General features: G+C 47.0%; 1 protein-coding gene across 1 annotated transcript in view; it reads left to right on the forward strand.

Moving 5' to 3' along the window:
* The window catches only part of LOC146783761 (uncharacterized), a 35,479-nt gene extending 17,238 nt beyond the window's left edge, over positions 1-18,241 (forward strand). The window contains exons 2-3 of the mRNA XM_085636294.1: positions 5,173-5,466; positions 17,683-18,241. Of these exons, the coding sequence (XP_085492420.1) occupies positions 5,173-5,466; positions 17,683-17,787 (399 nt within the window). The 3' untranslated portion in view covers positions 17,788-18,241. The remainder of the gene's footprint in view (positions 1-5,172; positions 5,467-17,682) is intronic.
* The last annotated feature ends 1,423 nt before the right edge of the window (positions 18,242-19,664 follow it).

Below are 19,664 nucleotides of genomic sequence, written 5' to 3' on the forward strand. Positions count from 1 at the left end.
AGTGGAGTGGGGCAGAGTAGAGTAGAGTGCAGTAATGCAGGGTGCAGTGGTGTAGAGGGGCATAGACTGTATTGGCATAGAGTAGAATGGTGTAGTGCAGAGAGGAGTAGAGTGGAGTGGGGCAGAGTAGAGTGCAGTGGGGAAGGTGGTACAGAGTATAATGGTTTGGCGTAAAGTGGAGTTTGCATGGTGTGGTTACGCACTGCCATTACCGACAACATATTTTCAATTGAAATGACCATTACATTTGCACAGACATACAGTTTTGCTGATGAAACTATACAGTGCACAAACGATAATGTGTGGAAATGTCATCACCTAGTGGATCAATTCAGAATTAACAAAACATGTGCTTCATTTGTGGTTTCCTAATTCGGATATATTCTGAAATATCCGCACAGTTCAATTACAGAATTAAAATGTTGTTTTGTGCTACAAAAGAATAACATGGTACAACCTTCTTCAGCTCACTCCCATTAACCAGCATGATTGTCATGTAAACCTTCTCACTTTGAAGTCACAGAAAGAAAAGTAAACACCAAGCTCCCTCTGTTGACAGACTATGACATTTGATCTCTGTCTCTGAATGCACCAGAAATTACAACATTTAAAGGCATATTTACAGAAAGGAGCACTGGTGGGAGATTACAAGGTGGCCTTTGTAAACAGGCGATGCTCCATGAATGGGACAAATTCAAGTTGGACAACCTAAAACAAATGAAGCCAGCTAATAGAAGGCACGCAAATATGAGTTACAAACCACAAAGCCAATCAATGATAATAAATGGGCGGAATACTACAAAGAAGGTGATCATTTAAAAAGTAAATATAGTTATAAAACAGAATATCACTCTTTAAACATTAAAACGGGGTGCAGTCAAAGATTCCAAGATTACTGTGCAGAGAGGAGTAAATAAAACAGATTTTGCTTACTTTGCTGCTTTCGAAATGCTGATATGCATTTCTGGTGCGTGAAACTTGAGAATGAGCCAGAAGATTGTCCTCGCTGGAGCGTGCCCAGAACTGTTTGTTTTAAAGTGGGAACACATCTCCCTCTCTTGGCAGGGGGTAAGAAATACACCGGCCTGTTCTGCACTGTGACACCCGGACTGAGCAGGCCCTGGCTGAGGTATGAGTTATCACACTCGGGAGATTATTTACAGCGCGGCTGCGCTTGTCACACCTCTGTGACCACTGGTCATTGCTTTAAACCAATAGAAAAGCATCACTGAGCAGTTCTACCATTACACACTGGACACACTGACCCCTTGCGGCTATGACTCTGACCATCAGACAACCACAGACGGATGAGATTGCCACCCGGTCTCAAAATGGCAGAAACTAGCTATTCATAGGTTATGAAAGAAAAACAAAAAGTGATGCGATCAGTCTTTGAATTAATGTCAGCCACTGGTAAGAACGCTCGGCCGCATTCCAATCCAGCGTGTTTTGCTCACGGTGCCACTAGAGACTGGTCCTATGCAAATGAGCCGTGGCCCCACCCAATAGGAGCAGATTAGCTCAAACTCCTAGGCCATGTCTGCAAGGGACCACAAGCAACCCGCGACGCCTCAGCGGCTTGCAGCTTGGCACATGCTTTCACATTCTCTTTCCTCTAATATGTCATTATTATATTACGTAGCACGCATTTAGTATCCCGGAAGCCCATGGCACTTTGGTTGTCTGGGAGCCCCAGGGAAGTGAATGACTGTGAACTAAATTAGTGTTTCAACTAACAAAAAATGCACCAGAAGTATGTAGACAGAATGCTTATAGTTTGCATTGTGTGTTCAGCGATTGAAAAATCAGAGTTTCAAAATGGCGACTATACTCCACTCTGTGTCCTGTTTACATAAATGGAAAGCGTGTTCCCCTGTACTACATAGGGTGACCAGACGTCCCGGTTTTGCCCGGACGGTCCCCGTTTTTTGTGAAATGTCCCCGTGTCCCGACACTGTACTCCAATGGAGTCAAATGTCCCCGTTTTAGAACAGTGTCCGGGTTGAACAAAGAAATGTCCCGGTTTTTCACTGTTCCGGTTGCGCGCATGCTCTGGTTTCACAGCTTGGTGACGTCACTGAGGTGAGCGCTGTAGCAGGAAGGGAAATCCTTTGAAGAGAGACATGTTCTCTCGGGATTTCCCTTCTCTTTGTCTACACAGCGCCACCGACGTCATCCTGCAGCTGGTTAGAACCACCTGTGACCGGCATGACCCTGATTTTACAGCCTGCCGCAATCCACCGTGACCCTGCTCTGCCTTAAAGCGAGCGAGGGTCGGACAGTCTCAAACTACAGCAGAATCCAGCAGCAGCTTCGTGACGCCTCCCCAGCCCTACCAGCACCGTCGGGACACTGCCTTGCATCAGAGCTGCATCATCCAGGAATCCTTGCCCTCCCAGCCTGCAAGCCCGCAACGTGTAATTTTAACCCTGAGAGTTTTATCCGCACCAGTGCTGGCTTCCTGGGGGCGCCGTGTAGCGTTTCTTTCCCCCAGCAATTACCAGGCCTCACATAAATGTCAAGAGTGTGATTAATTATCTTCCTGGAGACAGATCAGCATTTTGTATAGTTGAGGTTTTGACTTGGCTGAAGTTAGTGCAGAGGGTTAATATGCCTGCTGCAAAGAACGTGTACCAAGTAGATTACAGAGTGTGTATGATGTAAACAGATCTGCAGGGTTACTGCTTTCACAAGAGACATTTTTTTGCTACTTGCAATTTATAACTTAAAGTCCTAATATAGAATAGTGAGCTATTAACTTTCATCCTAGAACTGCATACACACTGCAAGGTATACATTATTAGAACATTGATTAATGTTTCAAAAAGGGTTAATCTGGCTAGAAATCGATTCTTAATATTAAAGAAAACTCCCAACTATGCTGTTTCTTTTTCGACTCTGCGTTTGTGCTTCTCCACACCAAGCACTCTTAAACTATACTGCCTACCAGTATGGATGACATGTGACTCCTACACTTTCAGTCCTTTGGCTTATGTAACATTTCCTATACACTGATTTACACACGTATGATTGATTGTCTCTGTGTAATGTGTGTGTGATGCAAAGTGCTTGGACACCCTACACTGGTATGAGTGGCGCTATATATAATGCATCTGATAGAGTGTGGTTATGGTGACTTGGTCACTGTTAAAGGGTGCTAGTGAGAGAATCCGTGGTGGAGGTGGTCATTGGGGGGGGCACCAACAAACATTGTCGCACAGGGCGCCACCAGCACTAAAGCCAGCCCTGTCTTATATGTTCTAAACTATTTACTATGCTAATGTGCGTAAATGTTTCCACGTAAATAAAGCAAACATTATTTATATTTCAGTCAACTGCGCTGAACGTAGGGGGAGTGCTTTATGGGAAGGAGTATTCTACAAACAGCAGTATCTGATTTTGACGAAGACAGAATGTGTGTGTGTGTATATGTGTGTATATATATATCTATCAAACTCGCTAGCGATGCACTCGTTCACTTCCTCGTGGCAAAAACAAGAGCACAAACTCCTCTTCGATTGTGCAATTTTCTTTATTGTTCAGTTAACAATCCCAATATATATACTTATCTAATAAGAAAACAAACTTGGACTAAAGCAAATGTTGAGGCAAAGTCTGTTTAAATGGAATTAATGCTTACTGCCGATAAAAGACCTCTGATTTGTCATCTGTAATGCTTCATCTCGGTCTTGGAGGGAGCAGTCGTAGTCCTTTTTCTATGTTTATCACATCTGTCAAATAGTCCTACTTTTATGTCGGTGGTTACTGCAAATCGTAGTCCTACTTCTATGTCTATGACCTGTCCCCGTTTTTTGTTTTGAGAATCTGGTCACCCTACCCTGTACATAAGTACTTACCACTGACAACACTACTTTGATTAACGGTGATTTATTTGAAAGTGTGCAAATAATTGTACCCAATTTTCACAGATTAATTTTCCAATGAATAATGCCAGCTTCTTGTAGGAATGGAGTATCCATCTTATATCTCCACCCCCATCCTTTCCTATCCATATCATACTCATAATTCCAGTGTGTGCAGTACGTTTTGAACAAGCCCTCAATGAAATTTCTATCAGGGCACAAAGTAAGGGAATGGGGTGTCAACATGCGCAAAAAATAAATAATTAGAACACATCAAAAAGTGGAGTTAAATAACCAAATCATAAAAGTGTGGGCAAACCCGGGGTCTTGTGACCATGGAAGAGTTGATTTCAAACTAAAAACGTTAATCATATTCCGCAAGAATCGTGTTAGGCATAAACTAAAGGAAAGAACAGAGGTTTCAAAGCAGCAACCCAAATTCATAGAGATTGGGATTTCCTGTAAAGAGATTGTCATAGGGAGTATGCTTAATGGAGTGTATGAGGTGTGTCTAGCAATAGATGTTAATAATAAAAAATGGTATGGCAAGAAATGCAGTGGTTTTCCAGATATTTGTTTTTGAATGGGGTTTAAACACATATACCTTTTCAAATACAATATCAGCTATCTAGTCTGCGATCAATGATATATTGGCGCAGGAAAGTAAAAATATAAATATACCACTAAATGCTAAACGTCCTAGAATTATCCAGAGTAAACTAACAATTTTATGTCCTGAGGAATGTCAATCCTTTTACTTCCGTGTCCGAAACATGTTGACATTTTGCATGGTCATTAACTATTCATTAAATGATCTCTCTTCTCAGATATACCTTTTCACCTATCCCTTTCTCGAGTCATGTAGTAAGATAATATTTTTTTAATGCAAAACACACACTTAAAAAATCTTTGTTATTTCCACTGGTTAAATGTAATTATGTAAAAAAAATGGCTAATATATCGTAGCAGTTTGTGAGCACAGAGTAACAACAATTAGACTCCATTAGATCACTGTGATTGCCACACATGCATGATCAAGCTGAAGGAGGGATCCTTAGGGAAATAATTATAAAACCTTATGGTCGGCTGACCTTGTGCGGTAGGAAAAGTCCACAAAACCAGCAAAGCCCACTTAGATAAGTACTTTAAGTTTTGTAATGATTCTTAGTTTCTTTTTCCCATCAGCAGTACTTACAGAATGTATCATGCTACAGCAACTGTATTGTGTAAAAACATTGCAACAATTTCTAGTACTTTATATAGCTTCTCCTCAACTGGTATAAATGTGATTTTCTTGAATTATTTTCAGACTTTAAAAAAGTTGGAACATCAACAGCTGAGTCGAATGAGGCAGCTGAATGAAGAAAAAAAACAGTTTGCTCTTCTGATGAAAAGAAAGTTAGCGCCGAGGAATATAAGGCTGTCTTCCTGTCCTGCAGACAAATCATTCAGAAGAGCCTACTCGGCGACCAGCTTCTCAGGTCTTACGTCTACAACAAGTAGTATGAGGAGCTATGACATAGGACCTCTATCAAAGTCCATTCCACAGGCGCAGTCAGCATCTACCGCGACGTCCTCAGCTCCCAAAGCGAATCATGGAAAGGTAAGCAGGTCTGCGATAGTGGACGTTGATCTTAATAGCGAATTTGTACTCGCAATATCTTTCTTTTTCTAATGTGTCACAGACTTCAGACACACTAGGCCATATAAATGAGGCCAGTTGCGTCGCACTTTAACCGCGCAACGTGATGCATGCTGGACACAACTGAAAAATGCGATTTATGAAGCCACGCAAGGCCACTCTGTGTGACCCCGAGTGGCATCATAACTCTGGAGTAACCCAGAGCAGCACAAATCGCGGCATTGAGTTAATTTGCCCTGGGAAGGTGTTCCATGGGAGTTGCATGGGTGCTCCCATGGATTTTGACGCAGTCCCAGATTTACCAGAACTGGTAAACCTAGGAATGCGCCAAAATGCTATGCATTCCCAGGGGGGCGTAATAAGGAGAAATATCTTTATTTCTTCTCCTTAATTCCTCTTTCTATGTGTGCTGCAGAATGGAAGGAATAGACCTCTGGGAATGGTTTATATGAAGGAAGGTGCCCCTTACCACACAAAAACAATCCTGCATGCAACGGAGGCAACCCTGCACCACGGTGCAAGGGTGCCTGCGTTGGCGCTAGGTAGCCCATTGTGTGCCAGCACAGGGGAAAGGACAGGAATGCACCATATTGGGATAAATATAGCGCGTCCCTGCCCTTTCCCTGTGATGCAGCGAAGTAAGGTGACTTGCTTCACTGCGTCACTTCGTCATATATGGCCCACTGTTGGTATGACTGGCTAGCTCATTTCGATGAGCCACCACTTCCGAAAGGTATGTGAATTCCAGGTCACAGGTAACTCATGCAAATGCACCAACTCAGATATGTCTCCTGCCCAGGTTTATAGAATTAGAGCCACTGACTAAAGTGTTATTACATATTATTAATCATTCAAGAGGCAGTTCAGTCTGTGTGATATGCTATATTAGCAATCAATATGAAAAATGAGTACTAACAAGAATAATTCCCAGGAGTTCTCGCCAATGCTCGATTTTTTTGAGAACCAAGGATAATTTTGGATTGTTGTCTTAAAGAGACACTCACTTACATGGGAGAAAGAGGAATTTTATTGACCAGGAGGAGCTGTGTTTGAATTTTTGAGTGAGGAGTAGATCTTCCAACTCACACGGGCACCCCGAGTCCCACAAGATATCATCTCCCTGGTGAAGAGCTGATGCCACATGTTGTAACAAAAGGTGAGCTGGAAACCCCTGCACATAGTGGGTCTCCATCTTGTATGTGGAGGCTGAGCTCAGCTGATGCATGCTCATTACAGAGCATGAAACCTCCCCAGGACATCAGCAGCAGCCTTAGAGGGCTTTTAGAGTGGGCTTGAAGGCGGGTAGAGGTGCCTCAGACTGTGCTTGGCACCGAGCGCTGCCCCTGAAGCCCTGCCCCTCCTCCCACATCGTGAAAAGTCTTTAGAAGTTGGCAGGTCTTCAGAAGTGCCTCTGCCCCCACCATCCAACCTCACCCCAATCTTTCAGCTCTGACCCAGGGATAAGGTTTCCACCAGAGCATCTCGCCCACCTCAAAGCAGCACATACACCGATGGCACACCAGAGGGCTCGATGGCACACCAGAGGGCTTCAGTGAGTGAGCTCAGCCTCAATCAGCCCCTACAATATGGAGGTGAAAACCTGGCAGCCCAGGGCTCTGTCATTCAGCCCCGTGCATAAACAAAATGCTAAAGAGAGGAACCTGACCAGGGATATTTGTATTTATTCAACTCAAATATATAAGCCTCAGTGAGGCTTTACAAATATATTATCTGGAGTTTCACCTCAATGATTTGCTCTCATTCAAGAGGCATACGCCTCTGCCTCTCTCAGTGTGCGCCTCTGTGCTTTTAGAGACACTTAATTCTATAGTGTACTACAGAAATGTCTTACAACTCAGCACAGGAATTTGATAATAATTATTGCCAAGTACGCTGTCATGTATGACATAACTGAATGCTTAAGAGCCATGGGTCGCCATCTAATAAGGTTATTGTTTTTCTTTGAACTCTATTTTGATTTTTAAGCAACCATACCGAGGATAATGGCATGTGATTCACAGGCTTGGCATAGACCGAACATGCACAGACAGTACAGGAGATTGAGGGACAAAGCATATAGACAGGGGTTCAAGAAGGCAGTCAATGAGCAGAACAGTACAGATGGCATAAACATTCTCCTGTACAGTACCAGCAGGATTCCTCACACCTTCCCAAGGGGCGTAATACACGGTCCCCCACCTAGTAGAGTGGAGTGGCATACACAGCCAGTTATTCCCATGTAATACGTGTATTACATGCTAAGCACGTAAAGTATACATTAGGCTCAATTTGTGTCCACCAATCTGGCATCAATGGAGTAGAAGCTGAGACACTCTGTGGTTATCGAGGACACTTCCAATGACCCAAGCTGATTAGGATCACTTAAGAGATGAGATATCTGCAAATGGTCCTTGTGGGTGATGCCCAGTGATATGATCATTGTGAATGGCATGCTGCAGGGTTTTGTTCACTAGTTTCAACCACGCTCTATTGCTTTCTACAGAGGTATAATTCCTATGGCTCATGTCAGCGGTACCCAGGGGCTGGCCGGATAGGTGTCGTTTGAAGGACTGTCATTCTTGACGGCCAGTGGCGTCCTGAGCAACAGAGCATGGTTCCACAGACACCTTTAGTGAATGTCTGTCTTATTATAATCAGGGGCTTTGGAATTATACGACAGGGGAGGAATAAATTATTATTATAATTTTTTTTTTAAACATTTTTTATTTGTGTTCATCTTCATCATATCATCCTCAGATTTTGACATATATTACATAGTTACTAGCTGCCCACTGTCCGTTAATTTCAGAGCTATTATCTATTCCAAGCATAGTATTACACAGTGCTATCTGGACAGCCATGTACTGCTTCTCGTGGCATATCAACAATTAATGCATAATAATACCAATGTTGTTCATCCTTCCCAACGATATAACTACTTCCCCTTCCCACCCCTATCCCACCCTCCAGTGTGCTCCACCTCAGTGTACAATTCCCAATGTAACCTAATCTATAGGTATTATGCCTAAGATGTGCCATCTCTGTGGGATGACCTCCATCCCCATGTCGTCTGCTACTCTCCGCTTCCATAGCGCCACCAATCCCAGTGTCCCCCCCACAATCCCCAATGGTCAGCGGTCTGGGGGAGAGTCTGGTTCCTCCTCCAGGTCTCTATCGGGCCTGCGCAATGCCTCGACCTGCGCCTCCCAGGCGCGTGCCGTTTCCAACATCGTTTCCTTCTGCAGCCTATGCGCCAGCCGTAGCTTAATCACGCTTTCGCTTGCTGCCCACTTAAGAAGTTCATGCTTCCATCTCTGCACCCTAGGCCCCTGGTTGTGTTTCCAATGACTGGTTATCTCCCTTTTTGCTAATAGCAGTCCCAGATCTATAAATTTGCTGGTCACTTTGTTATGTTTAGTGTGCGGAAACCAATGCAATAAACTCACCCCCATGTCCTTGTTAAGTTTTCGCTCCGTAACCAACTCCAGTGCAGTAATTACTTCTCCCCAATATACTGTCAAATTCGGGCAGGACCACAGCATATGCTGAAAGTCCGCGCCCTCTGTCCCACATCTAGGGCAGCTAGCCGTTTCTACCTTAAAGATCTGCTTAATATGCTCCGGGGTCATATATGCCCTATGTAACACATAAAATTGTATTAGCTGAAACCTAGCGTTCTGCGTACTCTTGCATGCTCTTTCCACTAGTTTAGGCCAAGTAGCGTCCGGGATATCCCTCTCCAAGTCTTGTTCCCACTTCCCCTTTAGGCGATCCATCGGTTGCCTCCCCTCCTGTTCCATTCTCCTATTAAGACATGTGATGGCCTTAAACGTGCCGGCCGCCATAGCTACATATTGGCAGGTTAAAGATGTTTCTGGTTCAGTCAGTCCTGTTTTCCACCTGCGTTGGATAGCCGCTACCAGCGCCACATGTAATAAGTAGTGTCCCCGCGGCAGGTCATATCTGTCTTCTAAAATCGAGAACGGCAGTAAGGCACCATCTTCATAGAGATCGCCCACCATAAATACCCCCTTCTCCTCCCAATCTCCCAGAACTGACCAGTCTCCTCCGTGGGGTAACGCTGTGCATGCCCCTATCGGGAGCTCGGGCGAGTAGGGGCGCTCCACGCCATGCTTTATATGACTCCTGACCCAGCAACGCTGCAGCGTTCTCTCTTCGTTCGTAATGGTGTCTCTACGCAGCTTCTGCCCCAGCAAGATATAGGAGAGCACATGCCGTGGTATCCAGCAGTTGTTGTTTGGATATGGCCCTCGAAACATCGATGCCACTGCCTGTGTGAGCCATTGGAGCTGGGCCGCCAGATAGTACCTTTCAAAGTCAGGCACTGCCCAACCTCCCGCTTTCCTGGGGCGCATCATTGTATCTAGAGCAACACGTCTCCTACCATTCCCCCACAAGAACTCTCCCACAATCGCTTTTAGCTGCCGAAACTTCGCTCCAGGTATCCATATTGGGAGAGTCCTAAAATAGTATAGCAGTCTCGGTAACACTACCATTTTTAACAGTGCTACCCGCCCTGCTACCGACATCTTCAGGGTAGTCCAGAACTCCATACTCCCCTTGACTTCTCGGATTGCTCGACTAATGTTGCCTTCCAGGAGCCCGTCCTGAGTATGATAAATGAACGTTCCCAAATAGGGCAGGCACTGTGCCTACCATCGGACCCCTTGCACCTGGGCCGGTGCTGGTAGGTTCGGTCTCACCGGGAATAAACAAGTCTTCGTCCAATTGACACGCAGCCTGATCTATTCCTTATATCCGGTCAGCAATTGTTTCGCCGCTGTTAAAGCCTCTCCAATGTCCTCCAAAAACATGAATAAATTGTCTGCATACAGCGAGATGTATTGCACATCCGCCCGCAGTGCTAGGCCCCGGTAGTGCTCTCCCGTGCATGCTAGCATGGCTAATGGTTCATTGCAATTGCAAATAGCAGCGGGGAGAGAGGGCAGCTCTGCCTCGTCCCTCGCTCTACTTTACACACCCGAGAGATTGTCGCGCCCGTTCGCACTCTAGCCGTGGCCTCGGTATAGAGGATCCGCGTCCATCTCGCATATTCTTCCCCTATTCTCATTTTCCGCATCACATAATATAAAAAAGACCATTCTAGGCTGTCAAAGGCCTTTTCAATATCCACAGCCAGCACCGCTGCTCCCGTCTCAGTTTCTCGCTGTTCCTCTAAAACACGCAAGAGGCGTCTGATATTGCCAGCCGTATTTCGTTTGGGGATAAACCCCCCCTGATCCCCATGGACTAGGGATGTCATATAAGAGAGCAGTCGCGTCGCCAGTATCCTGCTTAAAATTTTATAATCTGCCGTTAACATTGACAGCGGCCTATACGCTGCTAGCTCAGCGGGGTCTTTGCCTGGTTTTAGAATGGGAATTAAAACGGCCTCCCGGGTCGTGGTTGGCAGTGTTCCCGCCATCCAGGTATGTTTATATAGCGCTTGTAGCCGAGGCGCCAGTATATCTACAAAAGTGGCGTAGAACTCTATTGGTAGCCCATCAACTCCCGGGGTCTTATTTCGGGCCATGTGCTTAATTGCTGACTGGATTTCTCCTAACGATATCTCTTGTCCCAATGCTAGTGAGTATTCCTCCTCCAGCTGGGGCCAAACCAGCCCACCAAAGTAACGCTCCATGCCTTCATCATCTGCTGCCCCCATGCTACGATACAGCGCTGTATAATAGCGCGCAAACATATCGTTTATTCCCAGTTGGGTATATTCCATTGTAGCTGCCGATGTTCGAAGCCCCAGGATTGGTGCTCCTCTATTATTAGGAGCAACAAGCCGCGTTCGCGTTTTGTCCCCCTCATTATGCACCCGCGCATTGTATGCCTTATAATCAAATGCTCTGAGCCTCTCAACTTGCCACGCTACTTCCTCCCTCACTCCCAGCACCTCTCCAATGTATGGCTACTCCTTTCTGCTTCTCGCAAGCGCTCGTCCGGCCTTTGTATATCATCTAGTAAGGTTTTCAGTACCCCCACCGCCTTAGAAATACAGATCCCTCGGACCACTGACTTGAATGCATCCCATTCTATCGCTATTGTTGCTGCTGTATATTCATTTTCATTAAAATAGTGGGTGATCCCCTGCTGTAGCTCTTCCCGGAACACCGGGTCTTCTAGTGTTTCAGGGCGCAATCTCCAAGTTGGAATCAACGCCCGCTCTTTGTGCCAGCCCAAGTGGATCAGCAGGGGGTTATGATCTGACAATGTTTTGGCCAAGTATTCACTGTGTTGCACTTTAATACAGACATCAGATGTTCCCAGCATCGCATCCAACCGGACATGCAAATCATGCAGACCAGAATAATATGAATAACCTCGCTCTTGCTGGTGCTGCTCCCGCCACATATCCACTAAATTCCAATTTGACTGCCATCTCCGCCTTTTATCTGCAAGTCTCACACTCGCCGACTCGGGCAGTGGTGGGTGGGACCTGTAATGGTTACATCCAACACAGAGTTGAAATCGCCCCCCAAAAGCAGCGAGCTCGGTGCGTGCGCAGCCATGGCCCCAGACAGGCGGTCAAAGAAACTTCCTTGTTCAACATTTGGAGCGTATATACTCCCTATCATGACATCTACCCCGTTCAGGCTCCCCGCCAGCAGGACATAGCGCCCCTCAGGGTCAATCATCTTATGCGTCAGTTGGAATGGCATCCCCGCCCTGATCCACACTAACGTACCTCTAGCGTATGCCGAATAAGTAGTGTAATATACCTGCCCACGCCATCTGCGCTGGAGCGCCTTACCCTCTGCTAACGTGAGGTGCCTCTCTTGTAAGAGAGCAACGTGTGCTCCCCTGCGCACTAAGTAGGCATGCACCTGATAGCGCCTGGCTATAGTGTGGAGTCCACGGACATTCCAGGTTATGCACTTAAAGGCGGAGATAGAGGTCATTTTCTTTTCTCCTATCCCCATCCATCTTCAGCGTCATCTGGAGCACACTGGTTCCCCATTGATATCCCTGAACAAAACTAAACACACCCCAACTCCCCCTCCCCAGGACAGATGCCCCAAACTGAACACCCATCCAAACTAATGAAGTAACCAGAGTGCCCAGACTCCCAAGAAATCTCCAACACCCTATAACAATGGGGGTAGGCTCAAAGGTCCAAAGAGGCCCAGTTCGCCCGCACCCGCCGACACCCAGCCTTTGGTAAGCTATGTCCCCCCCATCCAGCAATATACAGACCAGCTAAGCAGGGGTTAGCTTCAAATGCTCAGGAGTGGCTAATCACAAGTCCACCAGCTCATCTGCCGTTCTCGCCGTCACATGTGGCAGCCGCACACTGTCCGCCTGTGAGGCATCTGTGTCCGATCTGTCTGTTCCCAGCTCCGATTTGCCTTTTTCGCTCTGCGAGTCCATCCCTGTCTTGGATAGCGCAGCTACTGCCTCTACCGCTGCTGATCTCTCCTTTTCCGCTTGTCCCAGCGTCGGCCTTGGAGAGCTCGCTCGTCGACTCCAATATTTCCGAGTTCGTCTAGGTTTAGGTTGTGCCGGGGTCATCCTTCCATCTTGAGTTGGTTGCTCGGCTCCAGCCTTATAACTCTCCAGCCAGTCCCACGCATCCTCCGGGCTGCTGTGAAAGTAGGATTTGTTGTCGACCAGGATTTTTAGGGTCGCTGGATACATTAGGGCATACTGCAGTCCTTCTTCACATAGCGCCTTTTTGACCGCCAGGTATGATGCCCTTTTGCGCTGGACTTCCCACGTATAGTCCAGGAATAGTGTTACAGTAGCATTGTCCACTTTGTACGGTCCCTTCTTGCGCGCCTGGGCCAATAGCCAGTCTCTATCTTTGTAATGTAGCAATTTAGCAATCACTGGTCTGGGTGGGCGCCCCGGCGCTAGCGGTCTTGCCGGTACTCTATGCGCTCTTTCTAGCGTATAAACGGGGGTCAAGCCTTCCGGGGCTACTACAGTTTTCAGCCAGGTTTCCAAGTAGTCCAGCATGCTCTTTCCCTCCACTCCCTCCGGCAGACCTACCACGCGAATGTTACTGCGCCAATTCCTCCCTTCTGCATCTTCCGCTCTCTGTTCCAATGTATGTATCCGATTCTGCACTTCTTTCATTTGGGCTGTTAACTTCCTGGCAGTCGGTTCCATGCCCTCCAGGGCATTTTCAGCAGTTTTCCCCCTTTCTGCCAACTTACTGTGATCCGCTCTGAGTAGTCCCAAGCTCTGCGTCACCTGCGCTATATCCGCCTGTAGTGTATCTCGCGTGGCTGTTATGGCTTGCAGGATCTGGTCGACTTGCTGTTGCGGGAGGCAGTCAGTTGGTGGTTGCTGTATTACCTGCGCTGCCGACGGGCTCGCCTCCTTGTCCCGGGCCGGCTACCCGCCGCCCTGTTTAAGTTGGGTTTTCCCCATCATGCCCTTGGCAACCCTGCCTCGTCGCGCCGCCCCAGTAGTTATTGTGATCCTGTAGGTATCAGGCCCTTTCGTAGTGGTCTAACCCGCACACTTCTGGTGTTAGTTGTAGTCTCCAGCGAGTCAGCACGTTCCAGTAAAGCGATCCGCCTCAGGGCCCCCTTCTCGCCACCGGTGCAATCCCTGCGCGTGCAACCCGGTACTCCTTTTATTGCTGTCCAGACCCAATCATCGCCGTCCAGTCATCAGGCGATTCTCGTTCAGGCCTGATCACTCTGCGTGTCTCAATGTTCTAGGCCTAGTCATCTCCCTCTGTGCTATTCGCAATAGGATCACCACCAGGCTCCGCAGAGCTGTCTGGGCTCAAGTAGCAGCTTTTCGCAGCTCCCTAGCGAGCGTTTCCGAGTCCTTCAGGGCTTCATCATACTGCCAGCGCCATTTTCTTTCACGCGGGGTCGGGCTCTAATCAGGGTCGCTAGTGCAACAAGGTTCCTCACTACTCCTCGGTGAGATGTGTTCCGAGCCAGGAATCCCCCCTCACTGTCTATAGTTTCAGCCTCTTTCCCACTACTGCTATCCTCCAGGCAGCCGCGACGCAGCTTCCCCCTTGTCGGCTGTCGCGCCTATCTCCAGGGCCAGAGGGGAAGAGGAAGTGCTCCGTGCAGGATCTCCACAATCCTCAGCTCCGTCACCAGAATATGCAGATCAGGCACTTCTCGTAGCCATCCCTTTTCACACAGCACTGACCTCCACGATTAGCGCTTCCATCCAGCGCCGGAGCCCGAGCCGTCTCAGCAGTCAGCTGCTCAGCTTCCACCGCAGGCCTGCGCTCTACGCCCGATCCCCTCACGGCTCTTGTTGTCGTCCGGATGCTCTCTTTCATTGGCGCATCAAATATTCTCAGCTCTGGCGCGGTTCGTGTCCACCGCCGCCCGCAGCCCCCGTCGACCGCAGACGCGTGGAGCAGCGGCCGCCAGTTCAGGCTCCAAGGAGCGCCGTAGCCGCCATCTTGTCACCTCTCGGAGGCGCGTCGCAGTCTTCGGCCGATGTTCTCTCCACAGTCTCCAGCAACCCTCTATCGTACATCTGAGTGCCCCCCGATTCAATGCCAGTCCAGCGCTCCGATGCGCACTGTTCACAGGGGAGGAATAAATTATGCAGCAGGTTTAACTAAATTATGTGGCAAAAAAGGCAAACTGTGCAGTGCAATGTGGCACATTTTGTTGCAGTATTACTCCATTATTAAATAAGTTTTACAATGTTAACACTGTCTGGGCAGGGGTTGCACCACTTTAACACCTAATTCCAGCAAACAGCAAAAGAAAGGTGACCAATCACTTTCCAATAAAAGGCCTGCGACTGGGTGGTCACACCGGTGGCAGCTTTTTTTGTAACTTTTGAACCGTTTGAGCTAAAAACATTTTTTTAAATTAAAATCTGAAAATTATGCAGAATTTGGGCAGAACTTTGGTCATTCTTAAAAAGGTCATACACAAGGCCACTGGAATTATATGGCAGGAGATCCATCAATCAGGATTTGTAGAGCGGGGCTACATCACCCATGAGGGTCTCGAGGTGCTGGGAGATCCTGCAGCCTGTTCTCCTATTGGTTGAACATCCAGGTCTTGAGGTCCTATCTCAACTAATGGAGTGCTGGTGAGGCTCTGAGGTTCAGGGGGAGGTTGTTCCAGGCCTTAGCCACTAGGTGGGAGAAGGAGCGGCCTCCGCTGTTTGTCCAGCGGATTCGTTTGGTGGCTGTTAGGGAGAGGGATTTGGAGTAGAGTTCCCTGGTATGTTGGTGAAAATGTATTTGATTGTTAAGGTACGCCGGTCCTTTGTTGTGTAGTGCCTTGTAAGCATGAGTGAGCAGCTTGAACTGGCATCTCTTCGCTACTGGTAGCCAGTGGAGTTTTGTGAGGTGAGGGGTGCCGTGCGTCTGTCTGGGGAGGCCGAGGATGAGTCTGGCTGCTATGGTCGGGATAGTCATGAGTTGGGCCATGATTCCTACATAGAGGGAGTTGCCGTAGTCTTGTCTGCTGGTGACAAGAGATTGCGTGATTGTTCGCCTGGTGTTGGATGGGAGCCATCTGAAGACCTTCCTGGGCATTCGGAGGTTGAGGAAGCAAGTGGAGCAGAGGAGACGGTGCTAACCTGCTTCTTCATGGATAGCAGGCTGTCGAGAATGATGCCGGGGTTGTGGGTGTGTTCGGTGGGTTTGGGGATTGGGCCCAGCTCCGGTGGCCACCATTCTTGGTTCTAGAGGGTATCCTTGCCTTTCCCGAAGATGAGTATTTCTGTCTTGTCGGTGTTGAGTTTGAGGCAGTTGTTCATCCAGCCAGCCACGTCTCACATGCATCTTTGGAACTTCGTGGTCGTTGGGTCGTTGGTCAGGGAGAGGATTAGTTGGGTGTCGAGTCTGTGGCTCTTGATGATGTTGGCCAGGGGTGTCATGTATACATTGAAGAGGGTTGAGCTGAGGGATGAGCCTTGAGGTACACCACAGCTGATGTTCTTAGGGAGCGAGGAGTAAGGGGGGAGGATAACCTTCTGCGTTCCTCCTGTGAGGTAAGATGCAATCCACTTGAGGGCTGCTCCTTAGATTCCTATTTTGGTGGTCTGTTGATCAGTGTGTGGTGGGATACGCTGTCGAAAGCTGCGGAGAGGTCGAGGGGGGTGAGGGTTGCTGTTTCTCTGTGGTCTAGCAGCATTCTAATGTTGTCCGTGGCTGTGTCTAGGGCTGTCTCGGTGCTGTGGTTTGCTCTGAAGCTGGATTAGAAGGGGCCCAGAAGGTTGTGGTTCTCCAGATGTCTGGTGAGCTGCATGTTGATGGCTTTCTCGATTACTTTGGCTGGGAAAGGGAGCAGGGAGATAGATTTGTAGTTCTCAGGTTCTCCTGGGTCTGTGGATAGTTTTTTCAGCAGCAACTTCACATCTGCATATTTCCATTTCTGCAGGAAGTGGGCCGTAGTGATAGAGGACCTTGGTGAGTTATTTGCCGATGGGTTGATTGCAGAGGTTGAATATATGGTGTGGGGAGGGGTCTGCTTGTGGTCCGCAGTGGATAGATCGCATGATGGACATCGTTTCCTTCTCTGTGAGGATGTTCCATGAGGTGAGCTGGTGTTAGAGTGCGTTGGTTGGCATGATGCGGTTGATGGTGTCCTCAGCGGGGTGTTGGGGTGCGAAGTCTTGGTAGATGGTATTGATTTTGTAGTGGAAAAAGTCAGAGAGAGTGTTGTAGAGAGCTTGTTTGCGGTTGCCGAGAGGTTAGTGAACTCCTTGACTACGTTGAAAAGTCCATGCTGTTGGAGCTGTTTGGGGAGCACCAAATTATGCAGCAGGAATGACTAAATTATGTGGCAAGAAAAGCCAAATTATGAGGCTTAATGTGGCATGTTTTTTAATACTATTACTTCATTATTTTTTCATTTTTATACATGGTAATACTGTCTGGGCAAAGCTTTCACCTAATTACTACTAGTTTAACAACCAAATACATGTTGTTAGTAACTTTTTATCCACTTGGGCTGAAAACTATATTTTTTGTTGTTAAAATCTGCACATTATGCAGCAGATGATGGATGATGTGTCCTATCCATAATTATGCGAAAAAAACGGCAGTTGCGAAATCGCAATCATTCCGGTCATAGATCAAGCTAAGTAAAATGTATATTACATATTCTCTTCAGCACAGAAGTGTGAGTGAAGTCTGCAGCTGTGAGAATACACTAAATACCACTACTACTGAACTAACAAAACTTCATTTTGTTCTAGGTGCCTCGCCCTTGTTTCACCGCCACGGTAGCCAAGAAGAAATGCGAGTGTAGTCAATCCACCAAGCTGCTATCAAAGAGCGTCAGCTGTTTTCCTGCATTATAGTCCAAATAACCCCTTCTCTAATTCTCCCTCCTCCTTGTTCACCTGCTTGGGGTCTGTGACTGGGTTGGCGCAGAGAGACGTCTGCCGGATACGTTTCCAAGCCTCAACCAAGCATTTCCAGGTTACTGTCCCTCAAACACGCTGGGTCACTGGAGTCCATTTTACAAACGATTCTGTCACAGACTCGAAATGATGGAATATTTTATACGGACCATAACACTGGATGGAAATGTCTTGCATGCTTTGAGACAAAGGACTGGTCATTTGGTGAGAGATGAAAGTTAAATACACCGTCGGATTCGACCCCCGAAGACCCCTTCATTCAATGTGGGCTCAGCTCTTTTTCAATGACTACCTGTCGTGTTTAAATTTACAATATAAATAGTTGAATTTGTATGACACTGTTATTGTTGAAACCCTTTTTTATTAAAAGAATTGTTTATTTTCACGTCAACCAGCTTTAGTTTTGTATCAAATTCTATGCAAATTGTTGTTATCATAAATCCCTGCATATACCTACGCATTTAAAGGTTTCAGGAGAAATAAAATTACATTTGAGAAAGGGGAAAATTACACATTTCTTGGGGGGTCTAACTAGGTGATATAAGGACTTGTTAAACATGAGCAATTTCAGGGTTGGTGGAAAGACGGAGCATGACGTGATGAGGTACACATTTGATCTTTAAAAAGGAATATGCTACTTACCAGTATGCATCTGTTCTTGGCATGTAGAGTTGCAGTTCTACACAATTTTCCTAGATCGCCATCTGGTGTTGGGACCGTATGTTTGCAGTTTGTTTTTCCTTTTGGAAAGTCTTTGGAAGTCACGAGGTCGGTGACTCCTCCTTTGGATCGTATTGCGCATGGGCTTCGGCTCCATCCTCAGATTGTTTTTCGCCAGCAGGGAAAGATGGAGCGCAGTAATAACAGTGAAGAAACCCATGTGTGTTGTATCTAAATAAGATAGACTGGAACAGATACAGGTAGCCGGGGAGGCGGGTGGGCGTGTGTAGATCTGCAGCTCTACATGCCAAGAACAGATGCATACTGGTAAGTAGCATATTCCGTTTGAGGCATATGAGCTGCAGATTACACACTTTTGCATAGACTATATAGCAGTTCCCAACCTTAGCGGCGACCACCGGTATCTGTTGCAGTTGTTTGAAAAGTGTTTTTAGTACAGCCTGGCCCACACTAGCTTGTTGCTTGGTTTGCACATCTACACAGTAGTGTTTAGTGAAAGTGTGAGGTGTTGACCATGTAGCTGCTTTGCAGATATCATCTAATGGGATGTTCCCTAGAAAAAAGCCATAGAAGCCCCTATCTTTCGCGTAGAATGGGCTTTAGGGGGAACGGATAGCGTTCGTTTTGCTTTGTGGTAGAAAATCTGTATGCATTTTACAATCAACCTAGCTATCCCTGATTTTGAGATGGGGTTGCCCTTGTGTGGTGGAGAGAAAGAGACAAACAGTTATTTGGTCTTTCTGAAAGGTTGTGTTCTTTGGATATAGTAAAGTAAGGCTCGTTTGACATCTAGCGTGTGTAGAGCCCTTTCTGCAACAGTTTGAGGTTGCGAGAAAAATACCGGTAATTCTACGGATTGGTTTAGGTGAAAAGGGGAAATGACTTTAGGTAGGAATTTTGACTTGGTATGGAGAACAACCTTGTTCTGGTGCATTTGAAGAAAAGGTTCTTGTATGGTAAGTGCTTGTATCTCACTGACCCTTCTAAGGGAAGTGATGGCTACAAGAAAAGCTGTTTTCCATGTGAGAAATTGCAGTTCGCATTTATGCAAAGGTTCGAAGGGTGGCCCCATTAGCCTTGTGAGAACAATGTTTAAGTTCCACACAGGTGAGGGTGGTACTCTGGGGGGAGTT

Source organism: Triturus cristatus, chromosome 11 (genome assembly GCF_964204655.1).
Source record: "Triturus cristatus chromosome 11, aTriCri1.1, whole genome shotgun sequence".
NCBI lineage: Eukaryota > Metazoa > Chordata > Amphibia > Caudata > Salamandridae > Triturus > Triturus cristatus.